The sequence below is a fragment of the Silene latifolia genome, chromosome 11 (genome assembly GCF_048544455.1).
Source record: "Silene latifolia isolate original U9 population chromosome 11, ASM4854445v1, whole genome shotgun sequence".
NCBI classification, from domain to species: Eukaryota; Viridiplantae; Streptophyta; class Magnoliopsida; order Caryophyllales; family Caryophyllaceae; genus Silene; species Silene latifolia.
In genome coordinates this window covers 52,927,936-52,938,368 of record NC_133536.1, presented here as the reverse complement: position 1 = coordinate 52,938,368, position 10,433 = coordinate 52,927,936, and the positions used below count along the sequence as shown (strand labels likewise).

Here is a 10,433-nt window from a genome sequence, read left to right as displayed (position 1 = left end):
CCCGGCAACGGCGCCAAAATTTGATACCGTCGTTTCAGTACCAAAAATAAATACCTAAGTAACAACTAACAGAAGTCAGCGGCAAGTAGGGTCGATCTCCACAGGGAGGAAAAATTGAGATTTATCTGTCTAATTTTAGTCTATGAGTAACGGGTCACAACGTGGGGGTTTGAAATGATTTACTAAAACTATTAAGAGACTAAGGAAAGAAAGATAAAAATAGAAGAAATTAACAGAAAGAGAATGGAAACTAGGATTTCGGGTCATCAATAAACGTCGCTTAATTGCGGTAAGGTCACGGATCGATCGATGTGTCGGTCTAAGGGGCAATGAATATCTCCTTTCGGTCTCAATTCGCCCTAAAATGCTATTAGCTTAACTTTCGCCCTCACTAAAGCATCCTATTGTTCACTGCAGGTCTCACCTATTCCAACCTTTCGGTCCAGGTCAAGGTTTACCAATATTAAAAGGCTAATTATGTCGACTCAACTAGCAGGATAGAGTTAAAGCAGCGATTAACAACATAGACTACAACTACAACGATAGATCTATAAACCTAATTAGCAATTAACATTAGTCTAATGAATCACCCAATCCTAGCAAGAGTATTTAGCTAGACATGGGTAAAGGGAGAACGAGAATAAAGGAATTAAGAACATAAACATTAACATAAAATAAAGAGGGAAAAGAAGGGAAAAAAGTTACAGTAGAAATAGATCCGGAATTAATAGAAAGGAAGAGCAAGGCAGTCAGGTGATTACTACTAAGGTTTACCAATGGAAATTTTTGTTGTGACAGTTCTTCATAAAAATGCTCAGGTGATTACTACTAAGGTCTTGGAAATTGCTTCAGGGGATACTTTTATTTAATCTGTTGTCTATGGATCCAATGATGAGGGAGAAAGGCTGATTTTATGGGATCATCTTAAGGACATGAAGGATAGATACCATGGGGCTTGGGCTATTTGTGGTGATTTTAATAGTGTCCTCAACTATAATGAACGTATTGGCAGAGAAGTTGTTTGGACTGAGATTGGTGATTTTAGGGAATGTATTGACTATTGTGGCTTAACTGATATCAAGGGGCAGGGAGCATTTTATACGTGGAACAATAAGCAAATGCCTACCTCTAGAAATTTTTCTAGGATTGATAGGTTTTTGATCAACTCTGAGTGGATGGGGATGTATCCTGATTCTTATGCTCATTTCCTTCCTGAAGGATTATTTGACCATAACCCATGTGTGTGCTACAGAAGAAGTGTTAGGACTACAAGGAAGTCTCATTTTAGATATTACAACATGTGGAGTATGGACCCTAACTTTCTCACTGTGGTACAACATTCTTGGTGTAAGCCAGTGGCTGGGACTCTAATGTATAGGCTTGTGAACAAGCTGAGAAGCTTAAAAGGACCGCTCAAGATGTTGAACAGGAATGGGTTTGCTGATGTTGAGAAATCTGCTGGTATAGCTAAAGCTTTGTTGGAGGAGATCCAAGTGCAAATGCATAATAATCCTGCTGATCAATGTTTACTTCAAGCTGAAAGAGATGCTGCTGAGTCTTATAGACATCTCAAGAAGATTCAAAGACTCTTTTCTCGATCAAAAAGCCAAAGTAGATTGGATCAAATTTGGTGATGAGAATACAAGCTACTTCCATAATACGATCAGAGCTAGACAAGTTCACAATAGAGTGCTGAGTATCAAGGGTGTTGATGGAGTGGAATATAATACTTGTGTTGGAATAGAGACTGCTTTTACTGATTATTATAAGAGTCTTTTAGGCACCTCTCTTCCTACTGCTGATGTTCATGGGCCTACTATTAGGACGGGTCCTCTGGTGACTCCTGCACATCAGAGCATGCTGCTGGCTCCCTCACATTCATAAAGAACAAATTAAGGAGTGTATGATGGCTATCCCTGCTACTAAATCACCTGGACCTGATGGGTTTTCCAGCCAATTTTTCAAGGACTCTTGGGAGATTGTGGGACCTGATGTCATTGAGGCTATCCAAGATTTTTTCAAGTCTGGTAAGTTGCTCAAACAAGCTAACACTACTACCCTCACACTGATTCCTAAGGTTGCAAACCCTACAAGTGTCTTAGAATTTTGCCCTATAGCTTGTTGCAATACGGTTTATAAAATTCTGTCAAAAGTCATGTGTAAGAGACTGAGTAGAGTTCTTCCTGATATTATTTGTGAAAGTCAAGGTGGGTTTATAAAAGGGAGAAATATTGTGGAGAATGTGCTTATATGTCAAGACATTGTGAGACTTTATAATAGAAGGGTTGCCTCTCCTAGATGTTTAATCAAAATTGACCTAAAAAAGGCCTATGATTTAGTGGAGTGGAAATTTTTAGAGCAAATGATGAAAGCCCTGCAATTCCCTCCTAAATTTATTGACTTGGTGATGGCTTGTGTGACGACTCCTACATATTCTTTGGATGTTAATGGCAATCATTTTGGATTCTTTCAAGGAAAGAGAGGTCTAAGGCAAGGGGATCCCCTCTCCCCCTTGCTTTTCACTATTTGTATGGAGTAATTGTCCAGAATTTTGGGAGTGGTGACTCAACAGGATAGCTTCAGATTTCATCCTTTGTGTGGACATCTCAAGCTGAATCATCTGCTTTTTGCAGATGATCTTTTGTTATTTTGCAAAGGTAATGAAAATTCTATTATGTGGATGCTGCGTACATTCTCTACTTTCTCTGAGGCATCTGGACTAAGCTTGAATAAGAGTAAGTCAGACATTTATTTCAATGGTGTCACCTCTAATGTTATTGATCCTATCTTGCAAGTTTCTTGTTTTCATAGGGGATCTCTCCCCTTTAAGTATCTAGGGGTCCCTATTTCTTCCAAGAAGCTGACCAAAAATGAAGGTATGAAACTTACTGAAAATAATGTGGCTAGGATTAGGGGATGGGGAGCCAGGCATTTAACCTATGCTGGAAGGGTAGTACTTGTTAATTCTGTTCTTGCAACTCTTCATTCTTATTGGGCTACTATCTTTCTCATTCCCTCTGGTATTTTAAATAGAATCAATGCCATCTGTAGGAATTTTTTGTGGAGTGGAGTGTCTGAGTATAAGAAAGCACCTAATATAAGCTGGACTGATTGTTGTTATCCTAAAGATGAAGGGGGGCTAGGTATAAAGGCTGCTAAAATTTGGAATAAAGCCTTGCTTGGGAAGTATGTGTGGTGGCTTGCAAACAAAAAAGACCATTTATGGGTGAGATGGGTTAGTCATGTGTATATGAAAGATAGATCTTGGACTGATTACATGGCCCCTACAGATTGTAGTTGGTCATGGAAGAAGATTACTTTAATTATGAAAACTTTTAAGCAAGCCTACACCCACAATAGATCGCTCAACTCTCCTAGTGAATACACGGTTGTTGCTGGTTATACCTGGTTGAGGGAGAAGAAGCCTTTGGTAGAGTGGAGATACTTATGCTGGAATAGCCTCAATCCTCCAAAATTCTCTTTTATTATGTGGGAATACCTGAAGCAGAGGCTGTAACACCCCACGTTAATTGAAGAGGTCCAGTTATATTTATAAATGACTAGTGCTTAAAGTGATTGAAAGTACTACTCATATCAACAAAGTGCACTTTCTTTTATGGTCATCCATACAAAAGAACTCCACAGTTAAGCGTGCTTGGCTGGGAGTAGTCTTAGGATGGGTGACCTCCTGGGAAGGTTCCCGGGATGCGCATGAGTGAGGACAAAATGCGCTGTAAAGGACCCGTGTTGATCTGTGGGCCATGTACACATCCTGGTGAGCTATCATAAGTAACCGCTCCCGACCCTAGGTTTGGGCCGGGGTGTTACAAGTGGTATCAGAGCAACCCTGCGACCGTGTGGTGATCGGAGGCAGTTGTTATACGCTCCTGGAGGCAGTGGTTATACGCTCCATTGTGATCACACACTTAGCGGGGGAGGATTCTGGGTTAGCGATTATGCTCCCAGGCGCAACGAGGACGTTGCGTTCTTCAAGTGGGGGTGACTGTAACACCCCACGTTAATTTAAGAGGTCCAGTTATATGCTTAAATGACTAGTGCTTAAAGTGATTGAAAGTACTACTCATATCAACAAAGTGCACTTTCTTTTATGGTCATCCATACAAAAGAACTCCACAGTTAAGCGTGCTAGGCTGGGAGTAGTCTTAGGATGGGTGACCTCCTGGGAAGGTTCCTGGGATGCGCATGAGTGAGGACAAAATGCGCTGTAAAGGACCCGTGTTGATCTATGGGCCATGTACACAGCCTGGTGAGCTATCATAAGTAACCGCTCCCGACCCTAGGTTTGGGCCGGGGTGTTACAGAGGCTACCTACTAAGGATAGGCTACTGAAAATGGGACGCATGATAGACCTAAACTGTCCTATTTGTTCAAGCTCACCTGAGAGTCATGATCATATAGTTAATGATTGTGTGTATGCTAAGGAGTGTATCAGTCTGCTGTAGAAATACCAACACATCAATTTCAGAATGCAGGATCTGGTTCACTGGTATTCTGCAGGCAGGAAAGTCACTAAACTTCAAAGGAGATTTACTGGTGCATGTCATGTTGCGTTAATTTACTGGATTTGGAGGATCCGTAATGAAGCAAGACTGGATATGGTGGTAAGGAGGCCTGATGTAATAGTCAAGCTGAGTATGGATGAAGTCAAGACTCGTTTTTTGAAGCAGAATACTAAGCCTCTGAAGATAAAGGATCAGACATGGTTCCAAGCTCTTGGGACTTAGTTTTATTCTTTCATTCTTTATTGTTTTATGTATTCTTTTTTGTAGCTGGATAAGAATGATGTACATGAACTCTTATTTTTTGCCTGATGATATATACTTAACTTCCCCCCCCCCCCCAAAAAAAAAAAAAAAAAAAGCAAGGCAAGGCGGTGTCCGTCCCCTCTCGACTCCGGGGAATGAATCATGTGCTATTAGGTCTAAACTACTCTTATTTATACTAAGTAGTATCATTATTATTAACTAAATATAAGATAAGCATAAGATAAAATCTAATTATACTCGACAATATCCTTCTCGTTGTAGCTAGTACTCGATCGAGCATAAATCTACTCGATCGAGTAGATTCCAGCGCACATTTCCTGCTTTGCGCAATGAACTTCAAATGGCTGCCATTTCTTCGTTACTTGGTCAAACAGGGTGATTCCGGTGAATATCAATTGTAGAACTCGAGATATGGCTCTCCAAAGTAGGCACTAGCAATTTGAAGTTCTTCCTTTGCTCGCCTAGCTATCTTTCTTCTTTGCGCATCTCAAAATAGCTACATTCCCGCTCCAAATTCACTCTTCCTCCAAATGCATGATAAACGGACGGTAAAAGGCTTGATTTCACTACTTTCTGGTTCATTCCTCCAAATAAGACAAAACAAACCAAAGTAGCATATTCGGGGCATTTCGTAGCATAAACTACGATAATAGCATAGAAATACGTGCATAAAAAGGCCTAAAAAGACTATATAAAATGCACGTATCAAAGTCGTTAAAAACCTGCTGAACCGGCAACTGTAGAGACTTATCAATTCGGACTCTCACGGGCCGCTCATATCACACATAAGCACAAGTGAATAATGTAAAGATAGAAAGAATTCATTTTGTAGTGACTCTCACCTAACTACGACCTATAAGAACATGCCTGCAATCTAATATGAAAATAATCTCTACAACCGTACATATGCATTCCAACCAAACAAATGACCATGACACATGCCAATAAAACGAGTGCTAATAGCAAGCACAAATCTCACAATCTCCATAATTAATCAACTCCCCATAAGATATGAATGCAACATGGGAGCAAAAATCGTCATTTAATAAAGACTTTGAATTATGCGATTTGATTTTCTTTTTCTTCTCGGGCATTAGTCGATCGGCCAGTAAGTCCAGTCGATCGACCGTCCTCTACAGTACACATGTGTTTTTTTTCTCTTTTTTTTCTTTTTTAATTCTATTTGTTTTCTTCTTTTCTTCCTTCCTTTTTCATCTTCCCAACATCATCTCAAAAGAGCATTTGCAACCAAAAATGAAGTAACAATCCCAAGAACATAAACTACTAGCTTGACAAGGGCAGGCTAAATGTAGGATGTAGTTAACGGGACAATAAGGCTATTTTTGGCAGTGTGGAGCTTATGGGCAAAATGAATAAAGGAAACCTCTTCCACATGTGTCAACTAACCACAAACCGAATGCATACAGGTATTAGGCAGATTAAGTTCATATTTATGCACATTGATGTAGCATGTCTCACAAGGAGTAACTATTCACATCTTAGATAAACTGGTCATGGATGTCACCAGTTATAGGCTCTAAACCTCAGAATATGATGTAGTTTGCCAAAAATTCTAAGTCGAGTCTCAAGTCCAGCAAAATATTAACGAAAACTCGTAGACTATGCATATGATTCTACTAATAACATGTCAATTAAGCAAGACTTAGGCATAAACAGCTGAAAATGCAATGTCATCATTGAAATACTACCGTTCCGACTCAACCTATATGCTAAAATAAACGTGCATTTTAGATATTTTGGAACTTTTTCAATTTTTTTTGAATTTTCAGTATATATAAGAGAAAATAAACAACAATGCAAGACAAAATGTAAACGTGAATGCAAGCAAATGAAATTCAACGCAAAACCCTTCCCCAAACCAAATCGCACAATGTCCCCATCATGCAAAATCATATAATGAAATAAAAGAAAACGGGAATTTGCGTTAAATTAACCAAACAAAACATGAAGTAAGAACTCGGAAACTCACAAGACTTTAAGCGCAGCAAAAGGAAACCTCCCCAAACCAGCGTGAGCTAGGAGGTTTCAGTAGCCAGCAGTGCTACCAATAAGTACCTAAAAAGAACAAACAAAAGTACCGCGCATAAAACCGAGAAAACAATTATTGAAACGTAACATTATGTGTAAAATAAATAAACGGAAGAAAACAGAAATGAGTCGAAGAATAAAGTGGAGAAAAGACTCCCTCAATTCCGCAAATCGACCAAACTCAGCAAGGGAATGATCGAAAACAGGTACAGCAGCGCATGGTGGTCGATCGACCACATCACCCAGTCGATCGACCAGGGTGAACAGGAACAGAAGCTCCTGGAAGTCACAAATCGATCGATCGACCACACAGCCGATCGATCGACCAAAAACCTCTTTGTAACATTCTGATTTCTTCAATTAGCTCAATAACTCGAGCTAATACGGTCTATAAACCTGCAAATACACACAATAATGCGCCCAAAATTGCGCAAAACCCAAAGTAACAGTCTAAAGCATATAAAATCCTAAGCAAACTTACTAAAATTGCGAAGTCTCATGCACACGAAAAACGATAAATAGTCTTAAAAAGCAATAAAATGTTATTTGAAAAAATCTTAATCAACTAATAGTTGATCAAGAATGGCCACAGAATGGCCCACTTGCTCGGCTTCTGGCTACAAGAAGTAGCCTCTACAGTGCTCATCTTCTCAGCTGCACTCTTCTCAACTCCAACATCCGCAGAACTCAACGGATCAATAGTTTCAGCATCTCCCTAATCAATGACCTCTTCTGGCTCATCAGAATCCCGATCGGACTCCGTCACTTTGACTGGCTCCTCATCGGGATCCTCATCTGTGAAATAGCTAAGACATCCTAGACCGCCTCTTTGAACGATTGGCTCCTTCACAGCTGGAGAAACATGCGGCTCTTCCTTCACCAAACCATCTCCTGCAACATCCAAAACATAAGAATCTTCCTCCAATTTGCTCCCAATCTGGGGCGGAGGTGTTATAGCAGAAACAGGCATAGAGACAGGCATATCAGAAAGCACAAAATAGGATTTCTTTTCAGAAACCGTATTACAAGTGACTGGCCACATGGGGTCTTTCTTCTTAGCTATCTGGGCAAAGACAATGGAGTGTTTCCCTACTTTGAAGGTTAGAGTACCCGAACCAACATCAATAACTGCACCGGCAGTGTGCAGAAATGGTCTACCCAATATGATAAGAATGTGGGCATCCTCGGGCATATCTAGTACAACGAAGTCAACATGGAAAAAGAACTTTCCTATTTGCACGGGAATGTCGGCTGGACCGCAGATCGATCAGTCATCTGTACTATCATGTTGGTGACTGCAAACCTAGTCAATTTCAACTTCCTAGAAAGACTCAAGGGCATTACACTAATACTGGCTTCTAGGTCACACAAGGCCTTTTCTATAGAAAAGGTGCCAATACTACATGGGACTAAAAAACTACCTGGGTCTTCTAGCTTATGGGGTGCAGTGTGGGTCAAATAAGAACACGACTCCTCAGTTAGTGCAACAGATTGCACAGTTTCAAGTGACTTCTTTTTAGATAAAAGTTGCTTCAAAAATTTCATGTAGGCAGGCACTTGATTAACTAACTCAAGAAAAGGAACTTGTACGTTTAAGCTACGAATAACATTTTCAAATTTATTAAACGATACTTGTTCCTTCGTCGGCACTAATCTCTCTGGATAAGGGGCTGAAAGAAGTAACTTAGCCCTCTCCTCTAAGTCTCTCATGCCGGCGTCGGTGGATTTAGGCTGAAAATCCACTACCTTCTTCTTGTTGTTGTTGACCCTTCTTCAGACCGTCTCAAAAATGAACAGTTAATCGTCATCGGGTCATACTTTGGAACCGGGACTGACCCATCAGCATTTGGGTCTTGCCTCAATATTTTCGGAGTAGTCGTACCCCGAAACAAGTGGTCCCTCGAGTTCTTTGGCATTGGAGGACGAAAAGGCTCACTATCAGCATCGTTGTCAGTCGATCGACCATGAATGTCAGTCGATCGACTGACGTCTACAGGAACAGTAGCTGTAATTTTTCGTGGACTGGTCGATCGACTGGGTATGTCAGTCGATCGACTGATATACCTGGCAGACGTCTTTTTCTTGCCATTGTTCGTCACTGCCTTTTTCTTGTTTGGTTCCGCCTCATCTTTTTCAGTAGCTTCTTCGACCATAGCGGGTCCATCAAGGGTAGACCCACTCCTCAAAGTAATAGCATTAACGGTCTTCTTTTGATCCGTCTGCGACGGTAAATGTCCCAGAGCTCGAGTTGCACTCTTGCTAGCCAATTGAGCAATTTGGCTCTAAAACATCTTCATCCCGGCCTCTCTAGCTTGAGACTCTTTCAGCAACAAATTTTTCAACTCGGCAAATTCGGAACCTTGGGACTGCTGCTGCTGCTGAGGGACATATGGAGGCTTTTTGTATGGCTGCTGCTGCTTATGAGGGGTCACATAATTCTGCTGCTGCTACTGCTGTGGAGGTGGAGTCGGATTTAGGACATTTTGGCTACTCCACCTCAAATTCGTATGGACATTCGGCTCAAAATAAGTGTTTGTCTGCCTATAATGTTGAAAGGCAGCACAAGACTCATAGGGATTAGGACAATGGTCTGAAACATGTCCCTCAGCTCCACATCTTTTACAGACGAAAGGACCGTCTGACACAACATTCACTTGATAGATCCCTCCTTTTGAAGCTCCTCCCAACTCGTACTTATCAAATCTCCCCGTAAGAGCCTCTAATGCAGCTACAGAAGAAGATTCAGCACTTCTCCTTTGATTTCCCCTGGAATTTCCATACTCGGCTTTATGGGTGGCCAAATCATCAATAATTTTCCACCCCTTAGTTTCTCCAACATTCTCCTGGAATCTGCCATTGGCTGCCGCATCCAGAATAGCCCTCTGATCGTCATAAAGCCCATTATAGAATTGATTGCATATGCTCCATTTCTCAAGCCCATGGTGCGTAATAGTTCGCATCAGCTTCTTGAAACGGACCCATGCCTCATGAAAATTCTCATCCGGACCCTGTTTAAAGCTCGTGATCTAAGCTCTAATGGCATTTGTCTTAGAGGCAGAGAAATATTTTTTGTAGAATGCCAGGGCCAGCGACTTCCAATCAATGATCCCGTTAGCAGCTCGATCCAGGTCTCTGTACCACTCCCTTGCAGCATCACGAAGAGAGAATATGAACATGGTCTCCTTCACCTGGTCCTGGGTAACACCGGTTGGTGGGGGTATGGAACAACAATAATCAATGAATGTCTCCATATGCTTAGCTGTATCTTCATTTGCAGCTCCCCCAAATTGGTTTCTCTCAACCAAGTTGATATAGGATGGTTTTGGCTCGAATTTTCTGTCCGTCCCTTATAGAGATTCTCAGCTGTCGGCTCAGAGTGACTAGCTATACTTGCTTCTTCAGCCATGTCTGGAGATGTGATGGTCTCTGCTGAAGAAGTAGAAATAGGTGACGAAGGTGGATCCTCTTCAAAAAGCTCATTCTCGTAGTAACTAGACAGAGTACTCAGCTCTTCCTTTGTCGGCAATATCCTAGATGATTGTCTCAACTCACGCAAAGTCTTCTCAATATTAGGATTGAACGGTAGTAATTCACCAC

At 41.1% G+C, this 10,433-nt stretch overlaps 1 protein-coding gene across 1 annotated transcript; it reads left to right on the top strand.

Annotated features, from left to right (window-relative positions):
- The first annotated feature begins 932 nt into the window (after nucleotides 1–932).
- LOC141613412 (uncharacterized) lies at nucleotides 933–1,634 on the top strand. The gene has a single exon (XM_074432144.1). It carries the CDS (start codon nucleotides 933–935, stop codon nucleotides 1,632–1,634), a length of 702 nt encoding a protein of 233 aa, XP_074288245.1.
- Nucleotides 1,635–10,433: the final 8,799 nt, after the last annotated feature.

Excerpts from the sequence above, each read along its gene's own strand:
- LOC141613412 (XM_074432144.1), top strand. The coding sequence starts at position 933 with ATGAAGGATAGATACCATGGGGCTTGGGCTATTTGTGGTGATTTTAAT.